The sequence below is a fragment of the Pleurodeles waltl genome, chromosome 4_2, assembly GCF_031143425.1.
Source record: "Pleurodeles waltl isolate 20211129_DDA chromosome 4_2, aPleWal1.hap1.20221129, whole genome shotgun sequence".
NCBI classification, from domain to species: Eukaryota; Metazoa; Chordata; class Amphibia; order Caudata; family Salamandridae; genus Pleurodeles; species Pleurodeles waltl.
Genome location: NC_090443.1, coordinates 430897860 through 430915305, shown reverse-complemented (window position 1 = coordinate 430915305; position 17446 = coordinate 430897860). Strand labels below are relative to the sequence as shown.

Here is a 17446-nt window from a genome sequence, read left to right as displayed (position 1 = left end):
CTTTGTCCCAGGCCCTGAGATTATGAGTAAATTGGCCGGAGAGTCTGAGAGTAATTTACGCAAGGCCTTCGAGGAGGCAGAGAAAAATGCCCCTGCTATTATCTTCATCGACGAGCTGGATGCCATTGCCCCCAAGAGAGAGAAGGTAGGGGACACCACCTCCTATGGTGGGATCTTGGCGGGAACAGACCCTTACTTCTCCGTTCCTCACCTGCACTTGTCAGTATAACATCTTGCTTGATTCAGCAGCTTGGTGCTGTGCCACGGCTTCAGGACATAGTTTCCAAACTCCCCAAGGCAGAGCTAGAGGGTTCTGGTTTGCTTGGGAGTCTAATCACTGTGGCCTATTCATGCTCTTATTCCCCAAATCACAGATCCTGAACATTGCGTGCAGCCATGCTTTAAATCTTGTTCAGCACCATATTCTTCAAGGACACAGTGCTCTTAGATTTATCTTCCTTGCTACGGAATACACGTTAATATTTCCATCATATTTTTCAGTCCCACTGTGCTGCAGATTGTATGGTCATTCACGCTGTAGACAAGTTTTATCTTTTGGAATTTCACTGCATTATGTATGGAATGTATGTATGTGCTGTGGAACCAGGTGTGCCCCCTTCACTTTGGACTAGTAGCTCTCGTGGACCATGTCTGGGAACCGATCTCTGGATGTGCCCACTTAACCCGATAAATAACCAGTTAGACTGAGAGCAACTCTGGCCTTTTTGGGAGGGTTTGTGGGCATTGCTGTGGGCTTGAGCGATTTTCTAACATGTTTTCGGAAAAACACTGCAACTTGGCATTGTTACTTAAATCATTTCAAAGTAAGTAATAGAGTTTGCAAAGTGAACATAACAACCTGGCCAGTGGCTGACCAATAGCCACATTGACTGAATCTAGTGGAGGGCCGCAGACACTCTGTGTAAACTGGACTTCTTGAAGTAAATAATCAATGATTCGTATTGAAATCGCTGCTCCTGAAGCTGGGCTTTTGAAATCAGGAAGTAATTGCAAATACTCCTGTAGACTTAACCTTGTCCATAGACGTCAAAGCTACAAGATCAATTATCTCGCAACCCTTAGGGGTTGTGATAACTTTTAGAGTCCGATCTCTGGCGAGGAAGGAGAAAGAGAGCTCAGGTGTTCTTTGTGTATCTTCATTTTATGACAATATTTTGTCATATGTGTATCAATGTACTTTTTTAATGTTAAGCACTGACCCAGGTGGTAGCCTTATTGAGTGATATCATTGTGATGTGAGTGTCTACCACTCATAAATCCCTAGTGTAAAACTTGGGCTTCTCTGTCTCACTATAAAGCGATTCCTTGGAGATCCAGTTTCAGGTCCATTACTACGCTGGACCTATAGATGTGCGGTAAATTACTCAAATTGACACAGTTGGCGCCCAGTAATCCTAGATTGTCCTGGGGCAACCCAAGCTAAGGGAAGTGCATTCCTGGAGGTCCATTCAAACCTAGCTACACTCTGTCTGTTTCCCATTGTTACAGCATGATGCTGGAGCCATGCTGTTTTACTTCCCCACCCTGCACCATTTTTTTCAATCTGAACTCCATCCTCTTGTTTCAGACTCATGGTGAAGTGGAGCGCAGGATTGTATCACAGCTGCTTACGCTCATGGATGGCTTAAAGCAACGGGCTCATGTGGTCGTCATGGCAGCAACCAACCGACCCAACAGCGTGGATCCAGCCCTCCGGAGATTTGGTGCGTTAGTGATGCCCGGAATTTAGGTTCTGTTTTAATTGGGTTGCATCCCGAATTTCCCCATTTTTGGGTCAATATGTTCTAGTCTGTACAGTGTGTAGTAACATTTGTGAACATAACCTGCACTTATGTCATAGTGTGCCCTAAATGGGGAAAAAGTTTGAGGGGTTATCCTCTTGAGCCCCTGCCCTACGTAACTACTGACTGTATAGGCTGTGGCCAAGGATGTAATGTGTAATTGTTGAGGTTATCAGGGTGCAAATAATGTGCCCAGTCTGCTCTGCTTGTAGCAACATGGGGTGCTGTTAAGTCTGCTTCTAAAGGTCTTACCTGTTTGTAATTATAATGGTTTGCTAGGGGACACGGTGAACTACCCCTGTACTGTGCATTGTTCTGATAGTGACATTCAAATGTAGTCGGCAGACACGGCTACTTACATTTTGTATGTTTGGCGTAGGACTTTCTGAGCCTTGTTCTGTATTGTGTCTTGTACAAGGGTTGTTTGCTGGGATTTAGGGGCTCATTCAGGGCCAAGTGTGTGATCTGCCACGCCTTCAGGTCAACATCGGCCACGATGGCGGACAGCCAGTCAAATTTGCCGATGACCGTCTTCCTCTAGGGGTTCTCTGGAGAAAAGTGCATTTGCCTCATAGGTAGATCTCTTTTGTTAGCTCATTGCATAGCAGGCTACTATGCTTTTGGGCCACTCATGGTTTTATTTTGATTTTTAGAACCAACGCCCCATAGTGAGTTTTTGATTTTTTTTAAATGCAGGGATCTGGGCAGGGAATATCGGTGGAAGTAGCCCCACCCTAAAATACGATGGAGCCACAACCACTGTGACATAGTGGTCCTGTGGCTGACTTGCTGTTTAGTCATGCAATGAGTGGGCATGGGGAGTATCACATACAGAAAATGTTACAAAGCTAATTAAACCATGAGTGCAGTTTTTCATTGGTTGAGCAGTCAAATAGATTCTCATTCATATAAGTATTAAAGCAATGTATACAGTCCATAAACTCATTTACAATTTATACAATATGCTCCTCAAAGAAAAACAAATATTCTTTAGAACAAATATTGATTCCCATGAGCAAACTGCAAAAAAGAACAGCCAACACGTGTTTCACGGTTACAACACCACTTCTTCTGGGCAGTAAAGAAAACAATTTACATTATCAGTTACACAATTTGTATAATATCAATAAACATACATCTTTTTGTACATATCTATAGACAAAGTCTGTCTCAGAAATAGCGCAATACATTCAAATATTCAAACATGGAATATCTATACATTATTAACACAGTTAGCACTTATTTCGAACCCAGTACTCAAAATGTTTCCCAAATGCACCTAAGTATATTATAACAGAAAATATCTATCCCGTTGGTAAGACCACTATTACATATTATGTTGTTATCTACTGTGGAAAACAGAAGTAATACATTAGAATGTTCAAGGAGGGTGAAACCGGTACCATATCCTCTATGTTTCTTGGTCTGCCTAGCAGGGACAATAGGTACCACTCCTGACAATATAGTTGAAAACGATTGGAAATTTCACAGGTACTATAAAACAATAACAATTAAAGATGAGACAAAATTAACTAAAAGAGGAGAGCGGATAAGAGGTTCAAGAAATTCCCACCTTACCTAGCACTAGCACTCTAAGCGCTCCTATTACTCCAATGTATAATATGGCGAGCATTCATTGATAATACTTAAAATCACTTAGACATTACAGAAAATCCCACAGTTATTTGGCAAGAAGTAGCACATTAGGCAGCATAGTATGCCACAATCGTTAGCAGAATCATATTGTTATTTGGGCATTTTAATCACTACGTGTACTGTTTGTGAAATGGTGCATCTCGTTAGTAAAAATTTAACACCTCAGTACAGCAATCAGCAACTGAAAGAGTTACCAGTTAGCCTTTGCAACATATACACTGCTTCATGCAACCACATGCAGCGCCTTTTTAGTAACTTTTAAACCATCTGTGCTAGAATTTTTTTGTGTGAAATCTACTAATTATGCAGCAGACGGTTCACTATGTGGCAAATCTATAAATGTGTAGAAAACGCCAATGAGGCATTTTCACATAAAGTCCAGTGTCCCTGGTTATAGGCCCCTTGCTGGATGCGTAGCTAGCACTACAAATGGGGGTCTTCATGGTATTACTTTGTGATTCATGATGTTTGTCAGGGTACCTATATGTAATTCCATGAAAATATTCTCAGTCTGTCCACAAAGAGTTGCAAGGACCACAAAATATGTGTATTTTCTTCTTTCTCAGGCCGCTTTGATCGTGAGATAGACATTGGGATTCCAGACTCTACTGGCCGGCTAGAAATTCTACAGATACATACCAAGAACATGAAGCTGGCTGATGATGTGGATCTGGAGAAGGTGAGCAGGGCCACAATCAGGAGGGGGGGAACATTGACTAGGAGATCTCAGAAGGCCCATATACACAAATTTGGGGGACAGTACTTGGGCAGCCGACATGCACAGAGCAGAATTTACCTGCTTGGTGATCTTTTGTGATGTAGATTGGCAACATCATCACTTTCCAGAGGTAGAATGAGACATCTTCACAAAGTAATGACTGTCCCATGTAGCAGCATTTTCCACATTTATTTGTGTTTTTGCTAGAAAGGCTATGTAATCTTGATTCACATTGTTTTCCTGACTTTTGATAACTCCTTTCAGAAGGATCTGCCAGATAGCCGAGAGTAAATTTTAATGTTAATCTTTTGTTATTTGGTGAACTGATGTGTTAATGTGAATGGAAAATAACACATTGCCAACCCTGAGATCAGAGATATTTTCTTTAATAATGTGTATAATCCTCATCTCTGCTCTGTTGTTATTTTGCTATACTTAGGGTAGCCCGTTAAGTGTCCAGAGTCATATATGTAGTTAAGCATGTTGGTAACCTTAGCCCCGTATAAATATTACAACATGAACAAATTTGTTTTAGATTTCTGTACCTTTCCCTCCAATGTTTAATAGGACAATTAGTTCCTTTGAACCTAGACAATGTCTTCAAAATAATCTGTTAATGTGATATCATAAATTAATCTTTATCCACACAGTTATCAGAAGAGCTGGATATTCAAAGTGATGTTTTGTAATCTTTCCATAATCCCCATTTTTCCTTATAACAACAATATTAGCGATAACCAGATTCATTAGGTAGGTTTAGTCTTACTCTGGCCATTTTTAAAGGATGTGCAAGCATCAAAAGTGATAAGTGACAATGCAAAATTAATTGTGCAAATTCTAATTTGATATGTTATACACCTACTCTTTTTTTAAAGATCAGAATCAAAGGGGAACAGTTGTGCCTAATTTGCAGTGCATTGAATTAGTCAATTGGCAAATCATTTCCACAAGTTAAGTTTTGCCTCGCATTTTATGTATCCATGGTGTCAGTGATGTCATTTGAGATGTCATCAGTGATGTCATAGAACATGACATGAGTGATGTAATATGTGAGTTCATAAGCAGTGCTTGGCAAGGGTGCAAGTTATAATTAGCTCTGCTAACTATACTAGTGAAGTTCTGTGTCTTTTTAGTTTACAATGTTAATGTTGTCTTTGACAAATTCACCTAACTATAGTGTTAATTTAATCCTTATTTTTCAGTGAGTTTCTAGTTTTTTTTAAAACATAAAGTATTATATAATTACGATATGTAAATCTAACTCCCCAACCATGCATGACCCTGCGGTCAACCCTCCACATGCACCCAATCCCACGCTGCACAGCCCCCTTCCCTTGTTTAATGATTTTGGCCCCGGGGTTGGGCTCCCCAGGGCTCTTAATGGATTATACATAATATGTTTGAGACCCTCATAATATAATCTCAAGACTCTCACAGTTCCAACCATCTAGATATGCAATTATTTACAACCTCCATTTCTCAAAAACCACAGAACGGATTCACACGGAATCACAAAAAGCACAATCTGCGGACCAAGATCTAGCTTCTTGCCAAACTTGGTGTAATTCCGTTCAGCAGTTTTTGTTGTAGGATTGTCTAAAGAAATCTATGGAAAATGCATGGGGCGTGTGCTTTTTTGGGATGCCTCTTTTTTCTTGGCCCCCAGTTAAAGGATCACCCCAAAACTTTCAAGGAAGGAGCTACGGTGGGTGAACCTTTTTTGGGAAAGTTTTGTGAAGATGCTTCAAACAGGACCAAAGTTATTAGCAAACCAACACATGCTCCTTCTATGGAAAAGCTTACCTAACTAACTACCTAGTGCAGACCAGTCCTTGGTCATGGGTCAAGTGGTAATAGGCACTTCATTATGGCATTTACCATAACAAAGTGCCTACTACCACGTGACCCGTGACCAAGGAGAGGTGTCTCCGAAACGCATCAAGTATGTTGGCCTCCACCCAATAAACCAATGTTTCTTCACCACAAACTGCTCGCGTTGTGTATATAATTTTTTACCGGAAAACCAGACCATTTCTCCAACACCACTCAGGATGGACGACGCAGTTTTGCAGGTATGCCAGTTTTAGTCATATTGGTCCCTATTATCATACACGTTCATTTAAAGGAAATGTTTGCTAAATTTGTTACACGATTTCAGATCACATTGTAAATTAAGTTCATTATGTCTGCCATCTTCTAGTGTAAAAGTTACCAAGTTTATAATGGTTTTGGTTCAAGCAATTCATTTTGATCAAGAAAAAACATTTTTTTATCTTCTTTTCTTTAGAACAGTTATCATAATTTTTTTCAATATGAACAGTTTCATTACTATTGCTCATTATTATTGCTAAATGTATCCCAATTTCAGAAGCCTGTCGCATAAGTCTTTCCCTGGGGGACAACATCTTGCCCTGGTGAGCTGTATCTCATTGAAAATGAACACTCAAAGAGTTATTATATCTCTGTATATACATGCCATCAAGTCTGATTACATTTTCGTGCTCTGGTGGGCCATAATATACCCATAATTTCAAACAATATTGTTAGTACAACACAAATTTATTAAATCTACATACTTTCCATATTCAAATGCCTAGTCAGAGAGTTCATATCATTGTTTCTTATCTTAATGTAACAACATTTTCCAATTGAAGATCAGATTTATAGTCCAATCGACCTAAAAAGAGAAGGGAAAACAATTGACAAGTATACAAACCCAGGAAGCAAAACTAAAATACAAAACTAATTCTTAAATAAACAAAGCAAAGAAAGGCAAACTGAAAGGAAAACCTTGTGGTAAATATAGTTTTCACTTGGCTACATGCACCTATGATTCCTCATCATATTTAAGACCTGCCAGTTCAAAAGAGTTAATTTCAGTTAAATATTTAGACATTTACTTTATTTTGTAATGACCCAATTGTGGTGGCCGGCATATCCAAAGGTAGATTGCCCACTAAATCAAATAAACCCAGTGATGATCAATGAGTGGTCAGAAAATAATGCTGCAGCAACAATGCAACTGTTAAATATATTGATACAATATGCTAAACTTGACAGAGAGGAAACTTTAAAATCAATTGCAGCATTACTAGAGCACCTGAAACAGTATGAGGGTGAAACACTCATAAAAATGTATGAGAAAGAAATGAAATTACAGTTAAAAAAGGAGGAAGAAGTGATCAAAGAGAAAAAGCAACCAAATACTTAAGGGACATACGTGACTATGAGCAAGGTCAGGTTCATACTTTTGCCAGGACATTCATCCCAGTACAGATGGAGAAACATATGGAAACAAGCAGATTATGTCAGGAATTCACTAATACGGGCTACAGTTCTGATGTTAGTTCAGAGCCAGACACAGATGTGGATGAAGGGTCCTCCTCTACAGTGTGTCAAAAGAAGCTTGTATTTTTTTTAGAGGTGTTCCGACTATTATACTTGGGTAGTTCTATGGACAACCCCTCCCTCCCCCCCAGAAGAAAACATTGTTGGTCAAAACAGAAACATGGAGAAGGACATAACAACGTTGGGGCTGTGGACCAGGGAGGAGCAAAAACCAGACAATACAATACAAGAATCAAGAAGAATTAATATCAAGCGCGGATCCTGTAGTGGTAATTTAACAACTATGCAGTTGTCTAATGCTGAGTTACAGTTGTTAGGAATGGATTTATCATTTTGGCTATAGTGAACATTTTCATACACTCAAAACTAGGAAGAGAAGTATATAAATATACACATAAATTGAAACTTGGGGAATGTTTCACTAACTCTAAATCTAAAGATAATGGTAAAAACATAAATTATTGTGGTGTAAAGCCTGCAATGCCTAATTTTAAGCCTAATGAAACAATGAAGGAGTTATGTATTGCTGATGTTGATAGTTTGTATAATCTAAAAATGTGGGAAAGGGAGTCTAACCAGAATGAAATGGAAGATATGGCATTGTCATATACATACATTTATATGATACAGTAATTTGGTTGTTCCTGACTTGAACAAATCGCATCTAAGGACAGTAGCAAAAACAAAGAATGATCCGAGGACCATAAAAACATTGGAGTCTCTAAACAACATTGAAATAGCTTAAGGATGACAAATTGGCTATTATTAACCTTGCTCATAAGGAAGGGTTTATTTTTTATAGACTAAAGAACAATACGTAGAGTACTTTCTTTAGACAGTAAGCCACTGTCAGACAAAGAGTTCCACGAGATGATCACAAAGGCTGATTAGTAGAAGACCAGACTTAAATTCCATGAGGAATAGCATACATGGTGGGAAGATGGTCTGCTAAACACAGATGAATATCATTTCCTGAACGTAACATCTGATCCTTTACCTTCTACCAAAGGTGGATCAGTGTATCCATAAACCACCAGACCAACCAATAATCATGGCGAATGACAGTTTGTTTGAGAATGCATCCTCCTATGTTGATCACTTCTTAAGTCCTATGTTGAAACATTGCCATCTTACATCTGGAATTCTATTGAGGTTTTTATGTAGGATAGTTGATGTGAGATGGAAACCAGATTACTTTATGGCAACCACAGGCATATCTTTTCTTTATACAACCATCAGACAAACTGACAAACTAAGACCTGTGGAACATTACTTGATCATCAGTTTATATGGCCACTTTAAAATGCTATTGAGAATGATTAACTGGTGCTTAGATAAAATCATATTTGTCTTCAATATACTTTTTACCACCAATTGAGGTGGACTAACCTGGGCACCTGCTTCACCCCCAACTATGCAAATTTGCATATGGGCTGGTAGGAGGAGCATGTGTTACATGAAGGTGATTACCAGATGTACATTAACAACATTATAAGTTGGGTGCAGTACATCAACAATATTTTCTGTATTTGGAAGGTGAAGTGGAAAATGCAAGGCTCTTTATTGATTGCCTCAACAAAAATTATATTACTCTTCAATGTACACAACACACCTGCAAAAATCTGCTAATTTACTTGAACATTATTGTGAAGTTTGTAGGATGTGAAATGGTGACTTCCTGATATTGAAAAATGATGAAGCGAATAATTTACTACTTGCTCAAACATTTCACCCAATATTCCAGAAAAATAATATTCCATGCTGCAAACCAACTGAAATGTGTTGTCCATCCTGAATGTACTGTAAACTAAAATAAAGTATCTCCATTCTCATTACATCCTTGAAAGTACCTTTCCTGTTGGTGATTGACGAAGCATATTTGGTTGCTTTTATCTGCTTTCCACATTCACCTGCCATGAATATGTGCCATAGGCTAAAGCAGCACATGTATATATATATATTTTTCTCTTCTCCCACTTGACGGATTACCCTGAAACTTGCCAGACAGCAGCTGAAGTGAAAGTTGTATTTTCTTGAAAATTTTTGTGAAGGTTCATCAAACAGTGCCAAAGTTATTAGCAAAACAAAAACACTCTTTCTATAGAAACTAGAGGCTTACTATAACTACCTAGTGGTGACCACCACTAGGATATATATATATCCTAAAGCAGCACATAAATATATATGTGAATATATATTTTTATGTATATATATATATATATATATATATATATATATATATATATATATTGGACCTTTAGACATGCCTACAGCCCAAACCACTGAGCAGAATTATACCAAATTTGGCAGGAAGCTAGATCCTGTTGCGCAGTTCACGCTTTTTGTGGTTTAATGTGAATCGATTCAGTAGTTTTGGAGTAATAGAAGGGCGGAAAATATGGCTGTATAGGGACTCGGATCCTCCACGGATCGGGACCGGATCTGTGAATCCAGGGGTAAAGCAAGGCCCTGATTGGCTGGCCACAACCTGACAGAAAAGTTGCTGCTGCCACTTTCTTTTTTTGCATAGACTCGGAGGGTGGGAAACTAGCAGTGAAAAACACATTAGGGTTCTGGATGAAGGTATCCTGACCCCATAGGACACATAGAGGGGTTCCTTAGGGACCCGTCATGGGCAGAAAATTGCCCATTTTTTTCTGCAGATCCATTGATCCACAAGTGAATCTGTGGATTCGCGGATCAGCGATTCCTCAGGTGAATCTGCAGATCCAGAAAAAATGGAAAAAAAACACACCAACTGCATCCAAGCTCATGCTGCACATGGCTGAAGGCGGTGTGCAGCGTGGGTTTGGGTGCATGCAGGAGGGTTGGCTGATGGGCCTGGCTATAGGCCAGGGCCTCTGGCTAAGGCCCGCTGCATAAGGCCAAAGGCCGTGTGCAGCAGGAGTTTGGGTTGTTATAGGGGTTGGCCAAGGGCAGGCCCTGCGGCCAACCCATGCTGCCCACCGCCAGAGGCCAAGCACTGCATGGGGTTGGGTGGTTATATTGGTTGGATGCAGGGCCTGGTTGAAAGCGACGTTCTGCGGCCAACCACCACTGCACTGTGTGGGGTTGAGTGATTATAGGGGTTGGCCGCAGGGCCTGTTCGCAGGTCAGGCGCTGGGTCATTTGGCTGTGGACGGTGGTGGCTGGATGAATGTATAGTAATGAAAATTACTTTACATAAAAAAAACCCATAGAAATTCACTTAAAAAACAAAGGTTACAGGGACGTTATAGTTAGGAAATAGAATTTAAAAGTTCCTAGATTTCATAACGAAAATTTTCAAATCTATTAAGGAAACGGAAGCAAGGATTATGCTTTCTTTCTTCGCCTTTTATTCAATATCTACAAATCTCATGAACATCAGGTATAAATCAAAAGTCAACAGCCAATTAGAATGTCCCTTCGCATTATATAGGACTTTTTCACCACGTCCTCTTCCTCTTTCTTCAAGCGACGAATAGATGAAGGGTAACCCTTAGTCTTGCTTGCCCCCATCATTGTCTATGAGAAATAGATGGTGTAAGTATATGTTAAATACAAGTCTTTTAACCGCTTACAAACTGACAATGAAAGAGCAATGTCGATAATCAACACGAATACAGTACACGTGCAACAAGTGTAATGTTTCAAATGAAAAAAACGTAACTCACAGCCATTATGGAGTTCTGCCTACCGGGTGGGCACAGTGTGTCCTTAATAGAACTGAAACTTTCCATTATGAAAGCTAGGAAATGTTATATTCTATTTCAGGACCAGAGTTAAAGATTATGCTAGTTCAAAGCTTGTCCTCCACCAAAGATGCCATAGAATTAAGCAGTTTAAAGTAAAAATTCTTAAAGACCAAATCTGAAGACCAATCCGCTGCATTCATGATATCTTCCAAACTCTCAAAGAAAAAGCCTTGGAAGCCATTGCTCCCCTGCTGGAATGAGCTCCAAACTCCTGCATGTCTATCCCGGCTTCTTAAATGGCCCACTTCACCCATCTGGCAATCATCGGTTAAGAGACTGCTTTATGAGGTTCTGTAAGAACAATAAGGAGCTGTCCCTACCCAGGTATGGAGTAACTCTCCTGTCATGTATTCATAAGCCTTCAAGCATTTCACCACACACAAATTCAGGTAATCCGGGAATGTCGGATGTGAAATTATCCTAGAATCCGTTTTCGCTCTCCTGGAAAGCAGAAAGGTCACTCCCTCAGGGGTAAAAACCCGACCAGTGACATCCAACACTCCAACATCCCAAATTCGCCTACAAGAGATAAGTCACAACAAGGATGCTAGTTTCACTGACAGTTGCTTACGAGAGAGTTACTTGCCTATTAGACAAGAGAGAAGAAGAGTGAGCAACACTTTCACATCCCAAAGAGATGAATACAGCAGAAAAGGGGGAAAAGTCAGTTGAATCTGGCGAAGGAGCTTACACGTCAAAGGGTGTTCCCCTACTGGATGACCACCTAATGGGCCATGACCCGCCGATAATGCCAATTGAAAGGAATTAATTTTCCTGTAGGCCTTACCTTCTTCCACTAAAGAAGTCAGAAAGTTCTGAATATTCAAAGTGGAGGTTCCCTTGGGATCCAGGTCCCTTTGACAACACCAACCCAACCATCTGAGCCACGCCGATCGGTATCGTTTAACCTTCTTGTCTGCCAACGCTTTGGTGAGGAGATCTGCAGCCTGTTGCAAAAGGCCCGGGACATACCAACGTAACTGGTAATCCTCCACTCCATAAGGCTGAGGGACCTGTTCAGATCAGATGATGGGGATTCCTCGCTGGATCCCGAAGTAGAAGAGAAAACAGGGGTAGACGGATTAGAGAATCCCAAGACAGTTCCATCAGAACCGAAAACCATACTTGAGACCTCCAAAGGGGTGTGACAGCCACCAACCCGACTGTTGACGTAGCACCTGGGTCGACATTATCATGATTATTGAGAAGGGGGGAAAACCGTATCCCTTCTCCGGCTCCCAATTCTGTTGGAATGCATCTGTTGCTAGTGCCAGTGGATTTGCTCTCCAGCTGAAAAACCTGTTCAGTTGGTGCTCCAGCCTCAACTCAAAGAGGTCAACTGAGAAAGGTCCCCCTTGAGAACTCAGCACTTGGAAGACCGTGGCATCCAATTTCCAGAGGCTGAGATCCTTCAGTAATCGGGACTGCCAGTCTGCCTACTGTTGTCGGCTCCTGGAGATGCTCTGCCATCACCGAGATTTTGCGTTCCCAGGCAGTACTTCCAAAAGCTTTTGGCTAGGTCCGCCATTGACTTGGAACGCGTCGCCCCCAGGTGGTTGATGTAGCACACTGCTGCTACATTGTCCATCTTGAGAAGGACTGTGCACTGGACCCGATCCTTCGTTCAGCATTTGACCTCAAAGGAGCAGGCCAGAAGCTCCAAACAGTTGATATGGAGAGAGCTCTCTAGTTCTGATAATTTCTCACAGGTGGCAAATCACCAAAGCGCGCTCCCCAAACTACACCACTGGCGTCTGACTCGAAGCTCAGGGCTGGTTGGCAACCAAAGATAGCTCAACCGTTCCACGTTTCCATATTTGCCAGTCACCAGTGAAGCTCTGCTCACGCTTCCTCCGACAACAGAACCGGTTGAGAGTACATAAGGCCCTTTCAAAGATGAGACGTCTTGAGTCGCTAAAGCCCCCGATAATGGAGGGGGCCTGGAAGATGGCCTGGACGGAGGAGGCCAAAAGACCGACCACCCACGCAATCTGCCTGAGGGAAACCTCCTGTTTGAATAGGACTCGAGTCAACTTGTGGCATATCTTGGCTACCTTCCTGATCTGAACGGAGTCGATCACAAACCCCAAGAACACAAGGGATTGTGTCGGAACTAGAACTGACTTGCGCTTGTTTATGAGAAAACCTAAAGACTGAAGCAAGGATATTGCCCATTGCAGATGTACCCAAAGGGTTCTCTGATCCTGGCTCATTAAGAGGAGGTCGTCCAGGTAGATGATGAGCCGGACCTCCCGGGTTATGAGGGATTCCAACACCGGGTGGAGCAGCTTGGTGAAACACCACGGTGCGGATGGTAGTACAAAGGGAAGAGTTGTGAACTCGTAGATAACCTGCTGGCACTCGTACTGGAGGAAACGAAGGTGAGGAGGGAAAATAGGGAGTATTAAGTAGGCATCCTTCAGGTCTAGCCCTACCAACCAATTGTTGGGAGGAGCAGGTCACAAAGCAGAGGGATACCTTCCATTTTGAAATGGTGGTCAGACCACCCATTTGTTGAACTGCCTGAGATTGATAACTGGACGCTTGCTGCCATCCTGCTTGTCTACTAGAAACAAATTGCTGAGGAAACTTAGAGAGTGGGGGGAAGAAGGTACCACAGCCCCTTTCTCCAGTAACTCCAGCACTTCGGCGTCGACCAAGGATGACTCCTTGGCATTAAACCGAAGTGGGGGAGGAACCTGGTATTGAACTGGGCAGTCGTAAAACTGTATTTGATCCCCTTGAACTGTCTGCAATACTCAGGCGTCTGATGTGAGAGTCTGCCAATTGGGAAGGAACTCTGCCAACCTGCCCTCCAGTTTCACTGTTGCAAAGGGGATTACACTCACTGTGGGAACTGCTTTGTTGGTAAACCGCTTCTGGAAGTACCTCCATAGGCTTGCTGCCTGGGATATCCCCAGGAGGGATAGAAGCATCCAAATCTGGATTGGTCCTGGTACTGGGGACGTCGCAGTGTTTGGCCTCGGGAAGAGGCTTGTTGTCACAGCCGGCCAAGCGCCCGCTGCCACAACTGTCCCCGGCAAAACCCAGGGAGTGAAGATCATCTTAATAGATGATTGGACCTTATCAAGTGAGGCAAAAGTGGCTACTCATTTACTAAGTTATTTGATAAAGCGTTCACGAAAGAGATCCCCTTGAGCCACTGGGCCCGCCTCTGAAGTGCCAGGTGCCCCATTTTAGGATCAATCTTGATCAGGAGGGACCGTCTCTGCTCTGTAGAAATAGCACAGTTGGCATTACCCAAAAAGATAATCGCCTTCTGGGCCCATCCTGAGAGGAGGCCGGGGGAGATCAGGGCCTCAGAAATCTTGGTGTCCTCCGCCATGCCTAGTAACTTAGTTAACGGGCCGGCTAAGTCCAACAACTTGTCCTGACAGGAGCGCAAGAACCGATCGATCCCTTTTTTAGGGCCGCAAATATACTTTGCAAGGAAGGCTGCCATGCGTGGTTCAACTTCCGGCATGAGGGCTACCTTGTCTGCCAGGGAGGGATGTGGGCATCCCATGTGAAGGCGGTTTTGCACCTCTTTGTCGAGGGGTTTACGCAACCTTTCCTCTAACATGAGAAGGCAACCTTCTCAGCCAGTGTCCAGTCCAAAGACTAGGGATGGAGGAGTAAGTTAGGGTCCAACATGCTGGACTCCACTGCAGCCGAGGGGCCGGGGTTATCAGAAGGAGAAGGTGTGGAGGGGGATGTCAGGTGCAGGCACCAAGGCTGCCCAGTTTGGGCTCGCCATCAGAAGGGGGAGAGTCGTCTGTTCCTGGCGAGGGAGGGTGTGGAGAATTGGGACTCAGGGCTGGGCCTAAAGGGCCGGCAGCGGAAACCAGCTGGTTCAGTGGGCGCTTGGTCTAGGAGAACGCACTGGCGATGAGTAAAAGTGTCCATATCGACGCCGGTGCGCTCCTTGAGGGCACTGAGGTCTGGGGTTTACTCAAAGGCTGGAAGGTCTGCCCTCGGATTGAGCCATAGCCTCTGAGACCGCCTTGTGGATGGAAGCATCATGATATCACAAAAGTGCTCGTCAATAGGGAGGTAAGTAATGGCCTCCTCTTCAGTATAGGAGTCATGTACTTCTTGCATGTTGGGAGATATTTTATGGGGGAAGCCTTGGGGCTCAGCGGCACCTAATAGGCAAGATGGGGGACTGCTGCCCTTCTGTTGTCAGGGTGTGATAATATACAAGAATAGCACAGTGGCTGCCTTCTGTCAGGGTCTAGCCAGCGGCTTCACTCAAGCCGGGGTAGTGTCCCCTCAAAGAAGGGCGCTATCGCCCACATAGCTGAGGTAAAAACCTCAAATGTAAAAAATTATTTGTGTGAGGCACCGGCTTGTTACAGACCTCAGGTCGAAGCGTCACCACCGAGCACTAGCACATAAGCTATCCAGTTGAGGTGCTGACCTCAGAATATTGACCCCGATCGGGGCGTCACCGCGCACACGGGGTGATGGAAGGATTCCTTGCACTTGCCAAGCCAAGTTACTGCCGGTAAATAGTGACCCCGGCGGCATGTCACTCCAGGCTGACGGGCAAAATGGCAGGCCACGGGTTTACCTCTCAGCATGCTATTCTAACAGTGAAATGGTGTTTTGAACAGCACACACGGAGGATCTGCTCATTCGACAAGGCAAGCCTGCCATGGCAAGCGGACTCCCCTAAGCGGCCGGAGGACCGCACTGCCCAATGCTGTTTGGCAGTGTGCACTGCGTAGAAGCGAACGATCTTCTGCAGGTGAATCCTGAAAACAACACAAGATCAAAATGCTACCAAAACACAAAGTTAAAGCACTCTCTAAGCACAGTACAAGAGAAGCAAGGCACTTATCTGAAGGCTGCGAGGAGCAGTGAAGAAGAGGAAGAGGACGTGGTGAGTGAGTCCTATAACATTCGAAGGGACATTCGAATTGGCTGTGACCTTTGTTATTATCCCTGAGGTTCATAGGATTTGTAGTTGTTGTTTCTGAAATGGCTGCTGTTGAATAAAAGGTGAAGAAAGAAAGCATAATTCTCACCTCCAGTCCTGAAATCGAATTTAAAAAAACTGAAATTCACTTAAAAAAACAAAGGTTACAAGGACGTTAAGGTTAGGCTCAGTTTTTAAGCGTACAAAACCATAGAAATTCAGCAATTTGAGTTATTTCAAGTAACTATAACTTGCACCCTAATATAACTATAACTCGTGCCCTCGCCATGCACTCCTAACTATACCACAAATTACAGCACTAATGACCTCTTTGATAATGTTGCTTTAACATCTGCAGTAAAATTATTGATCACATAAATGTGCATGACGGGGGCGCAGTGGTTGGATTAACGTATAGTAATGAAAATTACTTTACATTAAAAAAACATTGAAATTCACTGAATAAACCAAAGGTTAAAGTGACCTTATAGTTAAAATAGGATTTCAAAAACTCTAGAAATTCACTTAAAAAAACAGAGGTTACAGGGACATTATAGTTAGGTTCTAAATTTACTCGCACAAAACCATAGAAATTCAGGAGTTATCATTATGGTTATCTCAAGTAACTGTAACTCATGCCCTAAAGTAACTACAAGTCACTTCTTCATCATGTACTGCTAATTACCCCAGATATTTACCTCTTGGGTACCCTGGACGAGCAGGACTCGCCCTCGGCCACAGTCGTCGTGTGCAGAGGACGAGACCAGCTCGTCCTGCTATGGGTCCTCGGGCCTGGCACCCCCTCCCCTGGGCAGGGAGGGAAGGGGAATTTCTTCCCCTTCCTCCCCCACCCCCCTCCTGAACCCCTGTGGCGCCTGATGACGTCAGCACACAATCGCGTGCTGACCTCATCAGAGGCTGCCCTCTTCGCACTGGAACCTGATCGGAGGAAAAATGCAAAAGCATTTCTCCTCCGATCACGTGGAGGGGGTGAGAGAGGCATCAAAGTAAAGGAAAGGCCTTCCTTTCCTTTCCTTTGATGTCTCTCTCAGCATTTCTGCTGCCCGATCGCGATGTGATTGGGCAGCAGAAATGCCCACTAGACACCAGGGAGTTTGTTTTTTGTTTATTTACAATAAAAGGGAGCAACCACTTGAGCAAGGGTCACTCCCCTGGGGGGAAAATTATTTCAAGGCCATTTCTGCCCCCCACGGGTAGGCAGTAGGCCAATCTGCCCCTAGGGGGGGGGGCGGGAGGGGGTGGC

The 17446-nt window shown here is 43.0% G+C and overlaps 1 protein-coding gene across 2 annotated transcripts in view; it reads left to right on the top strand.

Annotated features, from left to right (window-relative positions):
• The window catches only part of LOC138292866 (transitional endoplasmic reticulum ATPase-like), a 187998-nt gene that overhangs the window by 29453 nt on the left and 141099 nt on the right, over positions 1 to 17446 (top strand). For both annotated transcript variants that reach the window (XM_069231705.1, XM_069231706.1), the window contains exons 8-10: positions 12 to 145; positions 1589 to 1724; positions 4025 to 4137. In XM_069231705.1, coding sequence (XP_069087806.1) covers positions 12 to 145; positions 1589 to 1724; positions 4025 to 4137 — 383 coding nt within the window. The remainder of the gene's footprint in view (positions 1 to 11; positions 146 to 1588; positions 1725 to 4024; positions 4138 to 17446) is intronic.